The sequence below is a fragment of the Zosterops lateralis genome (assembly GCF_965231275.1).
Source record: "Zosterops lateralis genome assembly, chromosome: 10".
Classification (NCBI taxonomy): domain Eukaryota; kingdom Metazoa; phylum Chordata; class Aves; order Passeriformes; family Zosteropidae; genus Zosterops; species Zosterops lateralis.
This window is the reverse complement of record NC_139770.1, coordinates 4,108,808-4,130,038: the sequence shown is the minus strand read 5'-3', so window position 1 is coordinate 4,130,038 and position 21,231 is coordinate 4,108,808. Positions and strand designations below refer to the sequence as shown.

Sequence of the window (21,231 nt, the reverse complement as noted above, 5' to 3'; positions counted from 1 at the left end):
CTGATGCTCCTTTAAGAGCAAGAAAATACTGGGGGTAACTTCCTGAAGATATGAGGATATGACATTTTTGCCTAGAAAGTGCTTTTAGTCTTGGAAAAGAGCTTGAGTTGGGGATATTGAATGCACCTCTCTTTGGTAGAGGGGTAAATTACTTTTTTTGGTTGCAGTGAGATAATATGTGAGTCCTGTTTCATGTTCAGGGATGGTCCATTGCCATCTTCTAGTGGGACTGAGGACAGAGGAAAACAGCTCCTGAAAACAGAGACCTCCAGCTTTTGGCTTTGGGGAAGCCTCTGCCCATTTCAGGTGAGGGGTGAGGGAATGCAACCAAATACCAAAGGAACACAGGAAATCGGCCAGGAAGCAGAAAACCAGGTTCAGTTCTCCGGTGTCCCCATTTACCACAGTGGCCTCCAAGCCGCTCTTTCACTCTTGCCTCTGGCCCCTTCATTTCCCTCTGTTTTCCTTTTCGTCTCAACGTTGTGGAAATCCAGGTCCTTCCTACAGAAGCAGAAACAAGATCTACTTCACAGTTGGCACCGTGCACCATTTTCACAGGGCAGCATTTCTCGGGCAGTGCTGTGCAGAGCTGTGCCCTGCGCGTCTCCGCGCCCATGAACGCGCCTCATTCTTCCCCCCGCGTGTTTCCAGTGCCGCTTCCACCGGGGACAGCCTCGATCCAGCCCTGCTGCAAACCTGAGCCAGCTCTGCTTCCCGGCAGGCGCCGGTGCCGGGCCCTAAACCCGCATCCCATCCAGACCCGTTTTTTGGGAGGATTTCCTTCCCTCTCTCTCTTTTTCCAGCGCGGGGTTGCGCACCCGCTGCCCGCTCCCTGCAGTGCTGCGCCTTGGCCGCGAGGGGGCGCCGCAGACCGCGGTGCGGCGCGCAGGGGGGCGCAGGGCGCTGCGGGAGCGCGCAGGGGGCTGAAGGAGCGCGCAGGGGGCTGCGGGAGCGCGCAGGGCTCAGCGGGAGCGCGCAGGGCCCAGCGGGAGCGCGCAAGGCCGGGTAAGAGCCCCCACGGCGGCGGCAGCTCCGCGTTCAGCCGCCAGCCCCGCAGCCGCTCCCCGCGGATCTCTCCGCAAGCAGCGCTCCCGAGGGGGCGGCGGAGGCTCCGCGGGCGCGGCCGCTCCTCTAAAGTCGTTTACAGAAGCAGCAGCGCAGGGCGCAGACAGCGAGGCTTTGTGCAAGGCGTGTGCGCGGAGCACAGCGCGGAGCAGGGAAAAAAAATAAAGAAAAGGGGGAGAGAAAAAAAAAGAAAAAAAATAGAAAAAAAAAAAAAGAAAAAAAAAGTGGTCAGAGTAGGTTTGTTAAGGAATCCGGTAAGTTATAGGAAGCAAAATTAAATGTCTGGTGCTTACACGACGGCATGTTTTACAAGGGAGAAGGAAACTGTGCAGAAAATGCATGGGCTTTTATTGTTGGATTTCATTGCCTGTATTGTGGTGGATGCTTTATGCTACGGAGAGCAAGTTTAATTGAACCAGATCGCTGATTTCATATAGTAGGGGGCATGGGGTGGGTTGGTTTTTTTTTGTTTTGTTTTCGGAGTTAACCGTTTCGGGGACTGGGGGCAGGCAGGGCTGAGCTCCACAGCTCCGGGTTTGAAGCCAGCAAATAAAAACACATTACATAAAAACAAACACCGAGCCCACTTATCAAAGCTTCAATCTTAGCTATTATTTTCCCTTGTATTTGGTGCTTTTTTTTTTTTAATTTTATTTTTTTTTAAATCACATCTGTCGTTCCCAGCCTTTCCCAGGACTGCAAAGCAAAGCGGACAATCTTCCCTGTGACCACCTAAGACAGGAGGCATTTTCTGCTGGGAAAACTTCGCAGCGATTTTTCTCCTTCGGAGAGAGCTCGGAAAAGAAAATTTGTGCAATCTTCCCAGCGATTAAAGTTCTCCGTGTTTGTCTTCAGACTTATGGGGTTTATCCAAACTTTTCTCTGTGTGTGTGTGTGTGTGTGTGTGCATCCCCCGCCCCCCCTCCCCTGCATTTGTAAAGTAGCCCCATCGAGCAATGATAAATATCCCTGTTGATCACTTGATTGATTACCTCTCGGAAAGGTCACGCGGGCTTGCAGTAATTTCCTTTTGCCTAAGGCTCCCTTTTCACTTTTACTCCCGCACGACAGCTCCAAGTATACGGGATCTTTATTTTTTGATTTTTAACCCCTAAATAGCTCCCCGAAAACAATGCGCCGGTGGAAAAGAAGGAGGGAAATGAGGCGGCGGCTCCAGCCCTGCCGAGCCTCCCTCCCCTGCTCTCCTGTGGACTGAGAATTCGGATTTAAACAACCAGACAAGCTATTAATTTACCCATGCTACCCAGGGTCCTGAACCCAATTAATTTCTAATAATTACAGCCCAAGGGGGCTGGAGAGATCCCTCTGCCTCTTTCTAGCCTCGCCACTCCGCGGCACCGAGGTCAGCGTGTAATAATAAAGTGTATATTTTGAAAGTGATCAGCAGAACAGTGAGTTATTGCAATGAATGAAAATTGTTTCCATTTTGGCTAATTGAGCCCGTGGCTGAAAGCTGGAGTTCTGAGACTAAATAAAGAGGACTGTTTTATTTCTGCGTGGGTTGGAAATCCCTGCACAGCTTTTTTTTTCGGTCACCCAGCAAAGAAACTTAATTTCTTAACAGCGAACCTGAAATCAAGCGTTGGGTAAACAGTATTAATAATTGCATTACAATGATTAAATTAATCTTACTGGTAGCTAGGAGAATATAGATTGAGATTGAATAACACCATGTAAAGTTCACTGCACAAAGACAATAGCGCGACAAATACCTCGATAAAGAATTCCAACTTTTTCTCCAAGCGGACCGCGGGGCTTGTTCAATTATAATGTAAGGAAAAGAAAATTTCCTGTTACGGGGGAAAGCACTGAAACCGGTGGATGAGGGGGTGCCTTTGGTCTCCCGGAACAGATTTAATTCCACCCCTCCATCGGGAAAAATACATCCCCAAATTTTAATCTCATTTCTGCCCGTGGATGTGCCGAAGGCGACTCCCCATCGCTCCCACCCGGCGCGGGGGAAACCTCCCCGCACCAACCAAACGGAATTCCCGGGGGGCTGCCCGGGATTTTTCGGAGCAGGGGGAGAACATGACGGGCCCGAGCGGGCGATGCCGGGGGCGGCCCGGGCCGGCGGCCGGAGCCCCGGGAGGGCGGCGCGGCACCTGCCGGGCTCCCGCGGCCGCTGCGACGGCGGGCAGGTGGCGGTGACAGCGGGCACGGCCGGCTCAGGGCTGGTGGCGGTGACAGGCGGGCACGGCCGGGGGTCAGGGCTGGTGGCGGTGACAGGCGGGCACGGCCGGCTCAGGGCTGGTGGCGGTGACAGCGGGCACGGCCGGGGCTCAGGGCTGGTGGCGGTGACAGCGGGCACGGCCGGCTCAGGGCAGGTGGCCCAGGAAAGTCCCATCTGTGCCCCCGGCCCGGCTGTGAGCGGCTCCCCGGGCACGGGAAGGACGCGCATCTCAGCTTTGCCGGGTCTCCCATAACCCGGGGCTGCGGGAGGCGGGGGGAGCTTTGCAAACTTCACGGGCGTTTCCATTTTTTCCCAGTGACCCGGCGCCGCAGCTCGGGGTGTGTGTGTGGGGGGGTGATGTGGGGACAGCTCGGGGCAGCCCCGCAGGGGAAGGCGCTGATTGCGGCCAGGGCGGGGGTCGGGCAGTGCCGGGACCCCGAGAGCAGCCCCGGCCCCCCCAGAGCCTCTCCCCGCTGTCCCGGCCCTGCCTCCGGCCCAGCTCCTCCCGGACAGCCCCGACAGGGCACCGCGATGGGCGCAGGGGCTTGGGGGGATCCCCTGCCCTCCTGCCCCTCCTCTCCGGGGGGCGTTGGGTGCGCCCTGCCCGCCTGCGGGGGGATGCGGGGTGGGCAGAGAGCGGCTGCGTGCCCTTAAAAAAAATAAATTAAAAAAATCCATATTACAGATTAAAAAGAACCGATTGGCATCAAGGAGGGCTCTGCAGTGCGGGCTTGCGCCTGTTTGCCGGGCGTTTGGGGCAGCAGTGGGGGACACCCGCGGGGTTGTCACCGCTGGGGTTGTCATTGTCACCGCTGGGGTTGTCACTGGTGGGTTGTCACTGCTGGGTTGTCACCGGTGGGGTGTCACCCCCAGGGTTGTCACCCCCGGGGTGCAGGAGGGACTCCACGGGCGGCCCCGAATCCCCAGCACCGGCAGCAGGCAGGGGAGGGGTGGGGGGTGGGATTGAAGGGGGAAGGGGCGATGCTGAGGATTTTATTAAAACAAAAAAAAAGTTGAGCCCCGTGTATGTACTGGCGCAGCCCCGAGTCTGAAAGATTGTAATTTTCTTTTATGGTGTCTGGCAGGATTTGCAACAGATATTAATGGGAACATAAATAGCGCATGGAAGGTATTGAACAAAACTGTTTAATGCAAGGAGGTTGTACCAGGGGAAAATCTATACGTAGTTTGGATTGATTCATACCTCGGACACAGCCATCCCCTAAAGGAGTTCCCAATTTCTGCGCGCTCCCTCTTTGATTGGCAAACCCTGTAATTAAAACAGATTAGAGCGGTCGGTGTTACTGTTTTTAAAACGCTTTTTTTTTTTTTTTTTTTTTTTCTTCTGCCCAACCGGTGGTGGTGGCTGAGCCGAGTTCAAGGTGGCGAAAAAAGTGTTCGCGCCGGGAAAAGTGTACGATTTCATGGTCCGCATACATAATAAAACATCTAATCAAATTATATCTCTCTCTGCCTATATATATATATATATATATATATGTACATGCGGGAAGATCTACGGTAATTGCTGCCAGGCGAGAATAAACTATTTAAACAGAAGAATATTAATATCCCATAAAAAAAAAAAAAAAAAAAAAAAAAAAAAAAAAAAAAAAAAAAAAAGGTGTAATTTCTCCCCCCAGCCCTCGCCCCGAGGGAACGCGGGTCTCTCTCCCTGTGACCCCTCCCGGGGCCGCAGGCGGCGGAGCGGCCGCGGTGGCGCAGCCCCAGCGCCTCGTCCCGGCCCGTCCCGGCCCCGGTGCCGCCTGTCAGGGTCCCCACGGCGGTGATGGATCGCTGCAAACTTTTTTTTGGCGGCGCTGAAATGTTGAAGAGCGGGGGGGAGCCGCCCGTGCGCATGTGCGAAGGTGTCCAAACTGACAATGCTGGAGAGATAGCGAGCCGGGATTGAGAGAAAGGGAGAGTGTGTGTGTGTGTGTGTGTGTGTGTGTGTGTGTGCGGGAGAGGGAGAGAGGACAGAGGGAGAGGGGGAGCGAAAAAGGAGGAAAAGCTCCGGGAGGAAAAAAAAAAAAAGCCCCCCCCCACCCCAAGCCCACGCCAGCATCGGCCGCGGGACTGGCAGCATGCGATCCAAGGGCAGGGCGAGGAAGCTGGCCGCAAGTAGGTGCAATACCCCTTTCTCTTGGCTTTTCACCCTCCCTCTCTGCCATGTTGCATAGACATGTCTGGTGCGGCGCGGGGCTCGCAGGCAACCTGCAGCATCCCCTCCCATCCTCCCGGCTCGGCTCGGCTCAGCTCGGCTCAGCCCGGCTCGGCTCGGCGGGCTCTGCTCGGCTCTGCTCGGCTCAGCCCGGCTCGGCTCGGCGGGCTCTGCTCGGCTCGGCTCGGCTCGGCCCGGCTCGGCTCGGCTCGGCTCGGCTCGGCTCAGGGGGCAGCAGAGGGAACCGGGGCGGGGGTTGCGGCGGCCGGAGCCGGAGCCGGAGCCGGAGCCGGGCCGGGGGCGCGGGCGGCCGGCGGGAGGTGGGGAAGGAGTTGAGGAAAAGTTCAGTGGCGAGCGCTGGAAGTTGCTGCCGCCGGCGGCGGGGGCTGGATGGGGAGGGGGGGTCGGGGAAAGGGGGTGCGGGAGGCGCCGGGCCCTATAGTGGGCGCTGTGCGCTGTGCGGGGCCGGGGGCCGCCGAGGGGCAGCGGCGGCTCCGCGGGGGAGGCGGCGAGCGCCGGGCTCAGGTACCGGCAAAGCGCTCCCGGGCACCCCCCGGGCCTGCGGGGCTTTTCCGAGCAGCGCCTCCCCCCGAGCGCTCCGGGCCGAACCGAACCGAACCGAGCCGAGCCGAGCGCTCCTCTCGGCGTGTCCGGGATGCTCCGCGCGGTTCTGCCGGGGCTCTGCAGCCCGCTGGAGTCACCCGCTTAAACTTCATGTAAATGTTGTAATTTCAGGCGCTTTTCCAGCACTTTTTTTATTTTTTTTAATGCAGTTTGGCCGCCCGAAGGTCTGTGTTCCGCGAGGCGAGGGCTCGGCCGTCCACACGCAAAGCCCGACTTACTTAATTATTTGTCTTACGCTCACCCCATCTGTTTCTCCTTTATGATAGGGAGCTCTGCTTTTAACTGCTGCACTGTTGGGGCTCATTTAAAAAAAATATTCCTCTTATTTTTATATTTTATATTTTTTTAATAAGGGATTCAACAACAAAACTTCGCCAGCTTTTCGCGTCCTGTTTTAAAAGCAACTGATGTCTTTTTTTTTCTCTGACACATCTGGGCAAGTTTCATTTGAGATCCGTGGCGATGGCAACTCACATTCCCGAGTGGAAAAAAAAAAAAAAAAAAAAAAAAAAAGAGATGGGCAGGAGAGAAAAAAAAAAAAGTCAGATGAAATGTTGCATAAGTTGCGTGACGTAAAAAGCAGATGCTTATTTACTCTTTATTTGTGAAAGGGGGGAAAAAATAGAGAAGCGTGGAAAAGGGGAAGTGAAGGATGTCTGTGGATCATCAGCAGCTTTTCTGTGAACCTGAACAACGGCAGCAACCTGCCTTTGATTAGCTGATCTTAACGTGGATCATCCAGCGCCGTCAATTTGAAAACAAATATATATTTTAAACCTCAAGGTTGCCATCCCTGCTTTGGAGTAATTAAGGGGGGGAAAAAAAAAATTCTCCCATGCCCGATAAAATCCATGAGGTTTCCTCGGCTGTCCCTTGCTTTGCTGGCGATGCAGGGAGGGCTCTGCTCCTGTTCCTGCTGCTGCTGCTGCTCCGAGGGCGAGATCCCATCCACTGCAAACTTTGTGCCTCTTGCAGCAGCAGCAGCAGCAGCGCTTTCCCCTCCCAGACAGATGTGTTGCATTAAATAATCCTTCGCTTACAATCGACTCATAAAGGAAATCATATTTAAAAAGCCGGGATTTATATATATTTTTTTGTGTGTGTGTTCCCAAAAGCTGCTTCTTTTCCCCCCCCGAAGAGCGTCTGAGTTTCATGGCAAGTGGAAGGAAGGGTTGGAGGCGACCCCTTGAATTTAATCGTTCTAGAGAAAAAGGCTTTTCGCTTTTCGGTTCTTTCTGTCCGAGTTAGGAATAGGAAAATATTTTGCAGCCTTCACTCTTTTTACGTGGAAAAAAGATACAGATCGGGATAGAGAGCGTTTCTTGCGTTATTTCACTTTTACTGCTCTATGCATAAAACAAAAAAACCGCCCGGATTGCGCGACTGTCGCCAATACACAGCGCAGCTTTCCCCTCCTAATTAAGGGAGAATACCTGAAGGGTATTTTTCTTGACCTCAATGTAAAATCGCTAAAAAATAATTTCGAGGCTCTTACCCCCCCCCCTCTTAAAAAAAAGAAAAAAAAATTCAGAAGAAACAAAAAAAGAGCCACGCGGGGGAATAACCAGTGATTTTTTTTTTTTTAATATCCAGCTGTAAAAATAAAGCAAAAATCAGACTGAAGTGGGGAGAGGCGGGCGGGGAGCGCTGCGGGCCCGGCTGCACCTGCAGGGACATCCCCGCTCCGGACAGGCCCCGGGGCAGCCGCTTTTCCACCCGGGTGGGTTTGTCCCCTCCTGTATCCCCGAATAACCCCCGGCCCAGCCCCCCCGGCAGCCTCATAAAGAGACACAAGGTGATCAGATTAGGGGAACACACGTCAATAAGGAGGCACTTGTTACTTTTACACTTTATCGCCCGCTCTTTTACAGGCAATTTAGTGCAGTCAAGGTAGATCCAGATCCCTCTAACCTACTCTGAGATAGTAAAATAGCACTTTCCTAAGTTTCAGCAGGTTTTTCTGCTGCCTGTAATTTGCCTCAGTCTAGTACTTAAAAAAAAAAAAAAAAGGGCTTGATTGAAAAACAGAGCCGGCAAGTTTATTTGCCTGTTTAAGACTGTCCGGGAATTTGTTTTCGAGCGGGGAGATGTTTTGCCGTGTCCCGGCTCGGCGAGGGCTGTTTATTTGCCGTGGCTTTAACCATCGCCTTCGGGTGCCTTCACCGGCACGGGGGAGACAGAACGGGCGGTCCCTCTGTCCCTCTGTCCCTCCGTCCGTCTGTCCCTCTGTCTCGCACCCCGCCCGGCCCAGCCCGGTCCCGCTGTTGCCCCCGGCCGGTTCCGCCCCGGCCCCGGGTTCGGTTCAGCCCAGCCCAGCCCGGCCCGGCCCGGCCCGGCGCATCCCCGGCGCGGCGCTGTCCCCGGGCGGCTCCTGCGCGGCGGGCGCGGGCACGGGGGGCTGCGGGGACGGGCCAGACAATCCCATTATATGCCGGGCATATTTTCACCAGGCGCTTCATTAACCCTTTTCAGGGCGGAGAGCGCGCGTGTGGCTTTGCGCTCCTTCTTTCTGCCCTTCCTTCATTCCTTCTCCCCTCCTCTACCCTCTCTTGCTTTCTCTCATTCTCTCTCCCTGTTTTTTTTCTTTTCTTTTCTTTTCTTTTCTTTTCTTTTCTTTTCTTTTCTTTTCTTTTCTTTTCTTTTCTTTTCTTTTCTTTTCTTTTCTTTTCTTTTCTTTTCTTTTCTTTTCTTTTCTTTTCTTTTCTTTTCTTTTCTTTTCTTTTCTTCTTCTCTTCTCTTCTCTTCTCTTCTCTTCTCTTCTCTTCTCTTCTCTTCTCTTCTCTTCTCTTCTCTTCTCTTCTCTTCTCTTCTCTTCTCTTCTCTTCTCTTCTCTTCTCTTCTCTTCTCTTCTCTTCTCCTCTCCTCTCCTCTCTTCTCTTCTCTTCTCTTCTCTTCTCTTCTCTTCTCTTCTCTTCTCTTCTCTTCTCTTCTCTTCTCTTCTCTTCTCTTCTCTTCTCTTCTCTTCTCTTCTCTTCTCTTCTCTTCTCTTCTCCTCTATTCTCCTCTATTCTCCTCCTTTTTTTTCCTCTTTTTTCCTTTTCTTCTCCTTTTTTTTTTTTTTTTTTTTTTTTTCTTTCCTCTCCCCACTTTCTATCCTTCTCTTTTACTCAGGGCCAACAGCCACCCCTGAATTTGGGACCAACTTTGCCTCCCCGAGGCCAGGGCTGAGCTCCTGCTGCTCCCCGGCCACCCCGGGCCGGCCGGGCAGAGAAAGGACACAAAGGAAAAAAGGACGGTCCGAAAGTCGAGCTCGTTATTAATACAGCCCTGCTTGTAAATGAAAAATGTAACCCTTGTTAATTAACGCTGTTTACATGGGGTACAAGAAACTTAAGAAATGTTTCTACAAAGGGGAAGGAACTGTTTACAAAACTCTTTCAAAAGTGTGACATATTGCTGCAGTTCCAGCGCTAAAAAGCCAAACACACTTACACGCCTTTGAAGTTGGCTGGCTGAGGCAACATTATTTGACTGGGATTCAGATATTGCTTGTGGGTATAACTAATGGCTTTTACCTAGTTAGTGGGCTGGGAGGGGCGAGGGCCTGGGCGCCGTGGCCATTGGGTCCCTCCGGAGAGCTGGGGCTGGCTCCCCGCCAGCTCTGTACAATGTCAACATTGAATATTTGAATTCCCAGACTCTATTTAACAACTTTCTAAATAAATAAACTCATTGTGTGTCTGTGTTTAAAATTATTTCACCTCTTTCATGAAAGCTACAGCATCTTATTACACCAGCCTCTCGGGCTGCTTTTCCCCCTTTTCTTTCCAAACAAACACAAACTGAGCTGAGCACTTTTGTGGTTTTTTTTTTTTTTTTTTTTTTTTTTTTTTTTTTTTTTTTTTGTTTTTCACTGTCTCCTATCTCTCCGCTTCTCACATTCTGTCTTCTCGCAAAGCACGAGTGGCAGCTGCTCAGACATCCCACCACATCCTCAGTGGGACAGCTCTGTGCACCTTGTTATCTAATCATAACTAAAACCAAAGCCAGGTTCACCAAGTCGGTTAAATATTAATCATTTCTAAAAGGAGGCCCAAGTGAGTGCCATTGCTGCAGCAGTGCCCTGTACATACTCAATCATTTTGGCTGCCCTACCCTAGGCGGGCTCCAGGGACAGCTTTCATTGTTGTTTCCATAAATGGCTATTAGTGTTCATATTCACCTATTCACCTACTTATTTAAGTGTGGATGTGGCTGTGCTCACGGAGATTGTGTGCACACATGTGTGTTCAGAACATACTTTTCTGCTTATGCCACGGATATAGATTTATTTATGTACATAATATCTGTCTGTGTGTGCACATAGAGAGAGGAAAGCAGGTAAATCCATGTGATACTTGTAATTGTAATTAATATGTGTAAAGTGTATAGTTCAGAGAGCAATTGTGGCGTGCACAGGCTCCTTGTAGTCCTGATACCAATATCTGTACTCCCACAAAAGCTCTTAAATATTCTGGATGCATGTAGGGAACACGGTACTGATATGCAGCAGCCTGGGTGTTGTTCCCTGGGATGCTTCCCAAATACACTGATTTTGTGCTTTCATGGCAGGAATATCCATTGTAAAATATTTATTGCCTTCCCATGGAAGTAAAGGTGGCTGGACAGAGAAGGTATTTCTGCCTGTCCTGGGGAGCACAGCTCCCTGATAAAGCTGTCTGAGTTGCTGAAGAAGAAAGTGGGATGAATTTTCTGCCAGGACAGGTATGTGGTGGAAGAAAGAAAGTGTTGGTGGTTGCTGCATCCCGAGGTGGATGAGGAAAGGGCAGTGGGGAAGCAGATGGAGTTTTATAAATCTCAGCTAATGAAACCTTGTCCACAGAAATTGCCTTGCTTTGCAGTAAACCACTTTTTAAACAAATGTACTTTAGCTTTGGAAGGGCTTGTTCAGACACTTAGGTTTCCAACCAAGAATTCATAATATTTGTTTATTTAAAATTTAACTAGGTTTGCTGTCATTTTTGGAGCAAGTCGGTGTTCTTTTGCTGTAATTTAATACAATCAGTTTTACATCATTTCAGTTTAGTTAGGCAAGAAGTGGCTTATGAAGAGCAGAAAGAGGCTTAATCCCCCATGGTTTTCAAACTAGCAGATGCAAGTGTCGTGTTATTCAGTAGACAGAGCTAGAACTGGACAAATGTAGATTAGAAATGCAGTTTGTGTTTTTAGTAGTGAAGGTATTTAACCAGTAAAACTACTTACCGAGAGCTGGGTGGGTTTCAACATCAGTGGAATTCCTTTGTCTTAATTAAGGTTGGCTGTTTTTCTAAAAAGATATGAGCTAGTCCAAACAGGAATTAATTTAGGGAATTCCTGTAGCCTGTGTTGTACAGGGGTAGCAGACCAGACCACTCTTCCTGATTTTATAATCTATGCACCCAGTTAAAGCTGTGCAGTTTCATATGGAGACATAAGCTCAAGGCTGGGATCACAGGAATGCACTTAAAAACTAAATGGTCATTAAAAAACCCAGGTTCAGCTCTGACAATGCACAACCAACATCTGGCTCAAAGTGTTTTCCATCCTCAGCACTGCTTACCTGGATCACAGGCACCCTCAGAAGTGCCCCATGCCCAGCTCTGAGGGCAAAGGCAATGATGGGTTTTTCAAAGATGGGAAGGAGGATCAGGGAGTAGAGGCTGAGGTTTGGATACAGAGAGCGGGGTCTGGGGTCAGTGGTTTGATCACTCTGCTCTGTGATGGATTTCCAGTGGGTTCCTGCCGTGTTCCTGTGCAACAGGTTCCTGCTGCAGTTGTTAACACCCAGATGAGACCAGGAGAGTTCATGATATAGACCAGTAAGCATCAGGAAGCATCTCCAGGACCCCTTTGCTGCAGGAGCTGCTGGAGGGAGGTGTTTGCTGGGCAGAGAAACAGCAAGATGGGGAAGGGGATGGAGAAGTAAATGTTGCTGTCCCCAGGACTCTGTCTCTTTTCACTGCCATTACAAAAAAAAAAAAAAAAAAAAAAAAAAAAAAAAAAAAAATCAAAATTCTCAGGGTATAAAGAAGCCCTGTCTGATCACTCGCTGATTTTATGTTCCCTCCCTTTTGTTTGCATTTCTAGGCTATGCTGAGGCATTGCCTTCTCCAGTGCTGCTGGAAGAAAGGGCAGCCACGGATACGTGTGGGAGGAGGGAAGCTAGCCTGCAATGAATATTGTATTTGGTGCTAAATATGTAACAAAGAGAAAGAAATGTGAGTTAATCCAGCAATAAGAGTTGGGAAGTGAAATACAATTCGTTTTATTTCAGGGTTTAATGCCGTGGTCTGTTTCAGTGAAGCATTATCTTTTAAACTGGGATATACACAACGACATAACCCCCACTACCTTGAGGGAATGTCAGAGTTTGATCTCCGAATAAAGGAAATTCAGAGTTAAGGCTGAAATGTACCACATGGCCTCCAAGTCCCAGGAACAACAGGAGGCAAGGAAGTAGCTAAAGCTATGGGCTGCACTTTAAAATGAGTCCAGCAACTACCAAGCCGCCAGAGCTCGTTGCAGATCCACAGCACGGCTTGAGCTGGGATTTGCATTGACTAGAGAGAGATCTGTGATGGTCTTGAGTCTTTTTGGAAATCTTGGCTGATCTGTGATGAGCATGAGGGTTTTATGGTGGAAGGATTACAGTTCTGAGCTTAATTTATGGAACAGAAGCACTCTTGTCTCCTTTGACACCGATAGCTTTTGTTTAGAAAATCTTATATTGGAGCAAAATTTTGGTTCAGAAAAGAAATGTGCCCAAGTTACAGCTTTATTTCTTTCCTGAAGAATTGCTTATATGTCTGAATGGGTGCACTACATTTTAGCCCTGTTTAAACTCCAAACTAAATTTAAATTGCCTGTAAAATAATCCACAGAATGGAAAGTGAACACAATCGTAGCCCTTGCTCCCTGACCCAAACCCATATTCCATTGCAAAGCAGTGCGCTGCTCCATTCCATGATTACAGTAAGTTAGAAACCAGAAGAGCAAGACTTCTATGAATAGGTTATTTTTGGCAATTGCATCACCAATTATGTATAAAATTTCAAAAAATATGGGCTCTGCCAGTTTGATCTCTGAGAGGGATACAGAAAATGAAAGCTTTGAGACTGCTGTAACATCATACTATTTTGTCTATTAGATATCATTAGATTACCAGAATACTGAGACCTTCATATCAACCAGCCTAACAAAAATTTCCCAGGTGGTTTAAATTAAAAAATTAGCCATAAATATATTTTGTATAATGTAATTTATTATGGATGTTTATTGTGTGCAGTGGGAAAATGTTTGGTTTCAGATGATCTTACCATATAACATGTGCCCCACTGAAACTGTTTATACTGAGGCAGCCTGGAAAAGCCCCAGTTTAATTCTGAGACTGGCCGGGCTACATGCTCTGAAAGCCACAGGAAAGCAGAGCCCTTCCCCTGGAAAGCCAAAGGGGCAACAGCATCTTGTGTGGGACATGTGCAACATAAAACTAGGCAGTGGGGAGAGAGCTGAGTATAGAGAAAGCTGAAGGATGGCTCAGGGCAGTGTTGCTTTATAGGGAAAATGGGATAAAAATGATACCAGCTTGCAGCAGGTCCTGTTATACTGGCATGGGAGGCTCACTAGTGTCTGAGGGATACTTTTCTACCACATCCCATGTTTTATCAGGCCTCCTTCTGTTTCTGCTGGTTGTGGTGAGCAGGGCTCTGTACTGATGCCCACTCGTGACTCCAGATTTGCCCTTTTACAGCACAGAGAGGATAAGGCTGGCTTTGGGGGACCAGGGGTCTGTGTGACGGACACATCCACCCTCTGCTGGGATCTGCAGAGGGGAGCTGATGGCTTCAGGAAAAAGATCTCCTGCTTCCTCTCCTGCTTTTTGCACAAAGTCCACATGCTGGCAAGGGTGAAATCATTCCTCAGTTTAAAAAAAAAAACAAACCCTCAAAAACTTCCCCCCCTGCCCCAAGCTCCTTCACACATGTATCACACCAAACTGGCAAAGCCAATGGAAAAGGATTTTGCGTTTTGGCAGCAGAGCTGGCTCAGAGCTCACTGTGGGCCTAATCCCAAACCCACTGGAGCTGAAGGAGCTTGTACCGACTTCAACGGGCCTTGGACTGGGTCTGGCTGGGAGGAATCTGCTCCCCTTCATCCTTGGGGTGAGGGGGGGGGTTATCAGCAGCTTTTGCTCTGTGGTGAGCCCCAACATGTGATGCTGTAACAGATACCTGGATTTACATCAGTCTAAGTGAATTAGGTTGGCCCTATAATCTGGCCCCATTTAAGAGTCATTTTAGCCATTAGGATGAAATATGAACTCTGCTGATGGGGGGACTGTGGTGACTCTGAATCCTTGTTTCCCAGTGTGCCCCATCTCTCCCATGGGTTGAGGACCTCTGAGGGCAGTGGTGGGCACTTGGGGAATGTGGGAGGTGTCCAGCACCCCTGGCTTGCACTGCAGGGCTCTCCATTCCATTTCCAAGGACTGTGTTTCTCCAAATAGCCTGAATTTGTACCTTCTGAACAAATAGCTCTGCTGCTGCAACTACCTGGTTCCTCCAGTAAATGCTCCATTTATTGCCTCCCGATTTCATCTCAGACAAACAGAAGGTATGTGAGAGACAAGCACCGACTGCTGGAAAAAAATCACCCCAAACATGTCTAAAGCACAGCTTGAGTCACTGGTGGTGCCTATATTTTTGATTTAAAAACCATTTAACATTTCCAACGTTTGACAGAAATGATTAACCTTCCCCTCTTGAAAACTCTTTCCGACTTGAACTTACCGTGGCACGTTTTATTTACTTGCACCTTGGTGAGGAATTAAGCAATGCTTTTGGTGAGTTTTAATCTTTCCCATTCTCTTTGTGGCTCTGTATAAAGGAAAAAAAGAGGAAATATGTTGTTTGAAATAATTTTGAAGTGATGTTTCTATTTTACTTTTTTTAGGCTCTTGATGTATTTTTGGCTACAGGGACTGGCATGGAGCATTGGTCTAAGAATATACAACACTGAAAAGCAAAGTGGTATCAGCTGTATCTGAGCTAACTGCACTGCTTTATAGTTTTGCTGTTTCATTGTAATTGGGCCGTTATAATGATGATTTACAGCAATAATGAAGACTTCTTAATTGTAAAATATAAACAGCATGAGATATTTGTCCCGATTCTTTCAGTTCATATAAAAAGCAATATTTCAATAGTCACTGGCTGCCTGTGAAAATGTTATTAAGCAGCTATGCTCTGCCTGAATAATTGCTGTCCAGGAGTTTGTGCTTCCTAATAAAGTCAAGGTAACTGAGAAATGGAGAAATGATGCACTAGGTCACTCCAGATGATGCAGATCAGAGAGATCTGAGTAAACAAACCCGTGCAGTGTGTTTAATATCAGTGACCAGCCTTAGAATGAGAGAAAAGATGAAATTATCTGCACTGTACCAATGAGCTGAGACAGAGCCAGAAGGGCTGGTGCAGAGACAGACCCAGGATGGGATGCAGCAAACCTTCCCAGCTGGGACTTCTACCATGCACCAAGCCCAAGGATCAGTCATGGACCAAACACAGAAGATTTATTTCCAACTTGACATTATTATTTATTATGACTTGAATTAAAACAGCAACCACAGAAGGCAGCCAGGACTGGATGCCTGTTGTGCTGAGCTCTGTGCAAACACGGGCAGCCCGCACAGAGCTTAGGCCCTGAGAAATGCAGATTAAACTTGGGGCCTGCTGCCCTACACGTGCAATTACAGCATCACTGGAGGCAGTAATAAAATCCCGAGGAGAAATGGATGCTTTAAGGAAAATCCACAGAGTCAGGACTCCATGACTTGCACATGGGTGGACGTGCTTCAACTTTAATCACACCAGCCCTTTCCCCCCACCAGCAAATGGCCCCCCTGGCTCTGTTTCAGACGACCCTATTAGTTTTGGCCGTGTCCATAATCTTGGGTGATCAAGCTGCATTAAGTTATGAGTATCCTTGCAGCATCACCTGCTTGCTTTCAAAGCAAATAGCTCTGAGATTCTCAGGGAAGGAAGAAGGCAACGCCGGCAGGTAATCCAGCCCTATAAAACTCCTGGATTGTGGTTCCAGCCCTCTTTCCACGCGGGCGCCGAGAGAGGGACCTGAGCAGTGTGGCTGGCGAGAGCCAGCAACCAAAAAGTCCCTCAAGCCTATAAGGTTTATTAAGGTTCTTTTTAAGTCCCTGCCAATAAAAAGGGTCCACACAACCTCTGAGTGAGGCTCCATAAGCTCGATTTTATGTTCAGATAATTTGGAGCCAAACCGTCACGGAGTTCACATAGCGAAATACCCCACGGAGCATCGCAAACTGCGAAGAAAATATATCGAGGAAAGGGAGGACTGATAATTTTATGGTTTTCCTTGAAGTTAAGCAGTAAAATGGGCTTTATTTAGCAATTTCCGGACTTCTGATTGCAATTTTGTTACCAGCGTAACAGTGTTCGATATAATGTTTTGTAAATAGGGAGAAATGTTAGAACTCGAGGTCCTATAGTGCTTGGATCTGCCCTGGGAAGCAGTGCCACACACTCCAGGTGCCCAAAATGGATCAGACCTGGACTGACTTTTGGATCAGACCACTGGGCAGGACATGGCATCAGCACTCAGCTCTGCTGGGAGAGGCTGCAGGTTGAGCCCAGTGTGGCTGGAAAGCCCTTGGAAGGGATAGTCCTTTAAACAAGCAGGAATAGTTTGACCCAGGTCCAGGGATGAGCAACATACACTTATTTTTGGAAGGTGAAGCATTTCTAATTTGAAATACATTTAAGAGCCCTGGTTTTTACAGGTGAGGTGATCATCACAATCTCCAGGCTCATTTTCTAAACCAGGCTATTAAAATCTCTTGTCCCTCAGCCTTTTGGTTGTGTGTAAACCTCAGTCCAGAATTCACGGGATAAACCTCCACTATGTTTGCTCCTCAGACAATAACTGTTCTACACTTGGCATGGCTCATCTTTTAAAAATCTATTTTACAGTGTAATAATTCACACCCACTTCTCTTTGGGAAGTCATTTATAGAAGGGAAATTAAACATGGCTGGGCACTGGAGGGAGTACTGCTGATACATGCAACAGCTCAAAATGTTGAGGGAAGCTGTTATGGATATGGGAGAAGATGCCATCTTGACCTTGGTGGTTTGTTTATTAGACACTAAATCACAGACATTTCTTCTTCCAGTTCTAACTGGTCCAAGGACTCAGATATAACCTTAAAAGCCCTTTCTGAGGTTTTAAACAGAGTTTGGACCTCATCAGTGCTCAGTACTATTTATGCAGCTTGAATGAAACAAGGGAATGCAGAGACCACTGTGGGAAAGAAAAAGGTGAAGAAACTAGAGAAAAAAAAAAAAAAAAAAAAAAAAAAAAGCATTATTCATTCCAATGACTGTATTTCCTTTTCATATGTTGCACTTCCTGGTGCCAGAGGGCAGGGAAATTAAGAAAATACTTGATGTCTTTTTATTCACTTTGTTAATGCACCTTGTGCATATGACAGCCAATAGCCATCAAACTCATCCTGCCAGTGTTCCTAGAAAGAAGGGCTGTGTCTCACTGTCAGCAGCAAAGGTGGCACTGGAAATAAGGTGGAGGTGAGCAGAGAGGAGGCAGGGATGGTGGGGGAAGAGGACTGGGAAATGGGACACGTCTGATGGATTGCTGTCAGATCCTCGAGCAGAAGGAGGCAAACAAATCAGCTCTGCTGGCACCTTTCTGCACAGGAATAATTTGGGACATCTCTTTTAAGAGATGATTGGTGCTTTTCATATACTAAATAGGCCCTGAATATGCTGTTCTCCTGCTTTCCTCTCCTTCTCCAGTTATTTATAAATACATAAAAATATATTTATACAAAATATCAGCAAACTAACATGGCTAAATCACCTCTGTGCATCTTGACCTCCTGCTCAGTCTCCCATTTCAGAGGCTCTGTAAATTAAGGTGCTGGCCTTACACTTCAGGTCCACACATCCCCTCTGTGCTCCTGCTGCAGGAATAGCTGTGCTCCCTGGGTCGGTGAGGATCCAGCTGAAGCCTGCAAGGGCTGGAGGGAGCAGTGTTGCTTTAGGCTCCCTGCCTGAGGAGTGACATATCAGAAGTAATAAGTCTGAGCCTGAGCTGATGTCTAACAGCATTGGAGAGTGGGCTGGAAGGCTGAACTCCTGCAAAAAAAAATGAGAGCAAGGAATTTAACAGCAGTAAAAAAGAGGTTAAGGAGAGAACAAAAAAGGAAAGGAAATAAAAGCGATATGAATGGCTAGAAAAACAGCTATGTCCAAATATTAACCTCTACTGCTGTATTTTGACACTGGGCTGAATTAATAGAAGTACATGGCTAATACACTTCAGTTGGAAGAAGGTAGTTAATTTCAGAAAGTATCTGGATCAACTTAACGTGAAAATGTATTAGCAAAAGATATTTTATGTATGTCCAAATCTGCCAATAGCTTGAAGACATATTCTGCAGGAGGCTAGCAAGAGAAAGTATGTTTTACTGGTGGGGTTTTCAGCCAAATTCTCTCATTCTTGGGGCTTCTTATCCCTTTCTTCTCCAAGATACCTTTTCCTCAGCCATCAGAGGAGCAGGAGCAGACAGACCTTTTCCCCAGCCTGCACCTTCTGTCAGCTGCACAAGCCTCACAGACAGCACTGGCTTGAAGGGTTTTTTTCCTCTTAGAATGTTAAAGGAGCATCCCCAGGGCACAGGAGCTAAACTGGTGTAAAATGGTGTGAGAGCAGAGCCCTCTTTGGTAGGGGATGGACTCAGTGCTGGCTCTTCCTCCTGGGATCCATCCAGAGGTGGAGACAGCAGACACAGGGCAATCTTCACTCTGTCAAAGTCTTTAGTGTCTAACACTTAGAAGTGGAAAATAGTTTCAGTTCTTTAAAATAAGTATTTTTCTCTCCTTTTTGTATTTCAGTGTGTCCTTGGGGTTTGTGTTCTTCCTTAGGTATCATTTATTTCACAGCAAAGAATTGTGGTGAGACAGCCTGGGCTTTAATTTCTGGGAATATCTTTATAGGCTTGTTTTTGTGGCTATATAACAACATTATGTTATCTATCCATCTCTCATTCCACTTCCTGATATACAGAATTATCAGGACTACCCATCAGTCACTCTTGTGTTTTCTAGCCCTCGGTGCTATATTAATTTTTAGGGTATTTTTCCAGTATTACAGCTACACAGATCTTGGTGATAATTAAAAAAATTATATAATATCTTTAAAAACTCTGTCACGATGTGCAACAAAAGTAAATTTTAGACTGGGGTTATATCATTACTGGTTTCTTGAATGTTCCAGTGAAGAAAGGCAGTTAACTAAGGTACATTTTTTTTCAAGGGAAAAAAAAAAAAAGCAAAAAGCAATATAGAAGAGCAGAGCTTCTGCTTTTGCAATTATGTACTGAGGAACTGGGATTGTGCCCCACCTGATGTTGTCCTGTGCAGCCTTTCAAGTACTCAGGCTGTCCAGCTGATTTCTTTCCATGATTGCAACAGGATTTCTCAGGTTTTCAGAAGTTCACAGGGTGTGTCCATGCACCTGCCCTGTCAGATGGCCTGAGAGGGGATGGGACACAGGGCTGGTGGGACATACAGGGGTGAAAGTTACGCAGTACAAAGAGAAAAGAAAGATTTTAAGGATGATTGTGCAACTCCTGAGCTTCACCTCCACAGAGTTGTGCAGGGACTTGCTCAGCTGTGCCACATCACGGTGAAATTGGTTCCTCTATCTTACACTTTTTGGCAAGGGAATTAAGGAACAGAAAGTTCAGCTCTGTGCTGGGCAGAAGACAGGATTCTCTCTTCCAAGTCTTTTGCTGTTTGTCATGTGGAATGTGTTTTGCCCCCTGCTCCAGGTGGAGCTGTGTGTGGAGTCATGATCTCAGGTACTGCTCATGTAGTGATGGATTTGGGCTAGGGGGTGGTTTTGGGCTTTAGCAAAGTGTGTTGTTGCTTTTTGCTGTCTGCAGTGAAAATTGGGCCTGTTTCCATCTCCTGAGTATAAGTACATGGTATGGCAGGAGTCCCAAGGTGTCATCCCAGACCTGATATCCAAATGCTATTTCTCCTGTAATTTGGGCAGATGTTACAAGAAATGGTTTGATGTTTTCTTGGGAAATAACTACTTTTTAATATTTTTTTTTTCCCCTGCAAAGTTTTCACTTGTTTAGTATTGTGTCTACTGGCACTGATTTTTTTTTCCTCAGTGTTGGTTACAAAATCCCAAAGCAATGGGAGGAAGAGGTTTTTTTTCCTCCCCTGTGTGCTTTTTCAGATCATGTTGGAGATTAGCTCGGGGGAATGACAAACCACTCTGTTCCCAGCACAGTCTCCCCATCCACAGATAAAATGTTATGGGAATTGGTGTTGGATGCCACATCTACTTTCACTTTGTGTTGCACCCTTTACTGCCAGTGCTTCTGCTATTTCTCCTTCCAGCCCTATGATTCTGCCACATTGTCAGTACTTCCCTTGATGTATAGAAATACCTATAAAAGGTGAAAATAATTAATTTCTGGCTGCAGGTTTGGGTGACCATCAGGCAGCAGCAGAATCCAATGTGTTTCCTCCTGCCTTGGTCAGTTGTGTGTGAGAAGGGAGATGGTTTTAAGGGTGCTCAGGGCCTGCCTTTATCTAGAACGCTCACAGTGTGCTGTGAGAGCTTTGCTTGTTGTATTTGCAGTGGTGCAGGGGATTGAATACCACCTCAACCACCTCACTCTGGTTTTGGTTAATAAGCAAGAAAAGGTGTGCTAATCCTATAAAGGTGTCTGATAAAACCAGCAGAGCTGTCCCACAGAGGCTTTGCTGACCACAACAAAGGTGAGGGTTGTGTTGGAGGCTGTTGCTGATGAGGACCATCCTCTGGAGAGGGCAAGAATTGCTCCAGCTTCTTGTGCTGCCCTCAGTGCTGGGCTGGGGGAATTTCCCATGTTGGTGCTGGTGTTTCCCACATTTATGGGAACCACAGGCTTCCCAAAGCCAGCAGCCACCTCTGCTCTGAGCAATACCAGAAACAGGAACCCCTTGATCCATGCAGGGTGTGCTAGAGCCACAGAGTGGGAGGGGATAACTTCTGTTCTTGATGCTTTGAAGATTTTTTTCCCCCATATAGAAAGGGGACTCTGATGTGTGTCCGATGCCCCAGGTGGAAAAGCTGGCTGTGTTAGAGGTTGGTGG

General features: G+C 47.9%; 1 protein-coding gene across 5 annotated transcripts in view; it reads left to right on the top strand.

Annotated features, from left to right (window-relative positions):
• Nucleotides 1-4,249: 4,249 nt before the first annotated feature.
• The window catches only part of MECOM (MDS1 and EVI1 complex locus), a 330,442-nt gene continuing 313,460 nt past the window's right edge, over nt 4,250-21,231 (top strand). For all 5 annotated transcript variants that reach the window (XM_083868952.1, XM_083868948.1, XM_083868946.1 and 2 more), the window contains exon 1: nt 4,250-5,380. In XM_083868952.1, the coding sequence (XP_083725078.1) occupies nt 5,344-5,380 (37 nt within the window). In that variant the 5' untranslated portion in view covers nt 4,250-5,343. The remainder of the gene's footprint in view (nt 5,381-21,231) is intronic.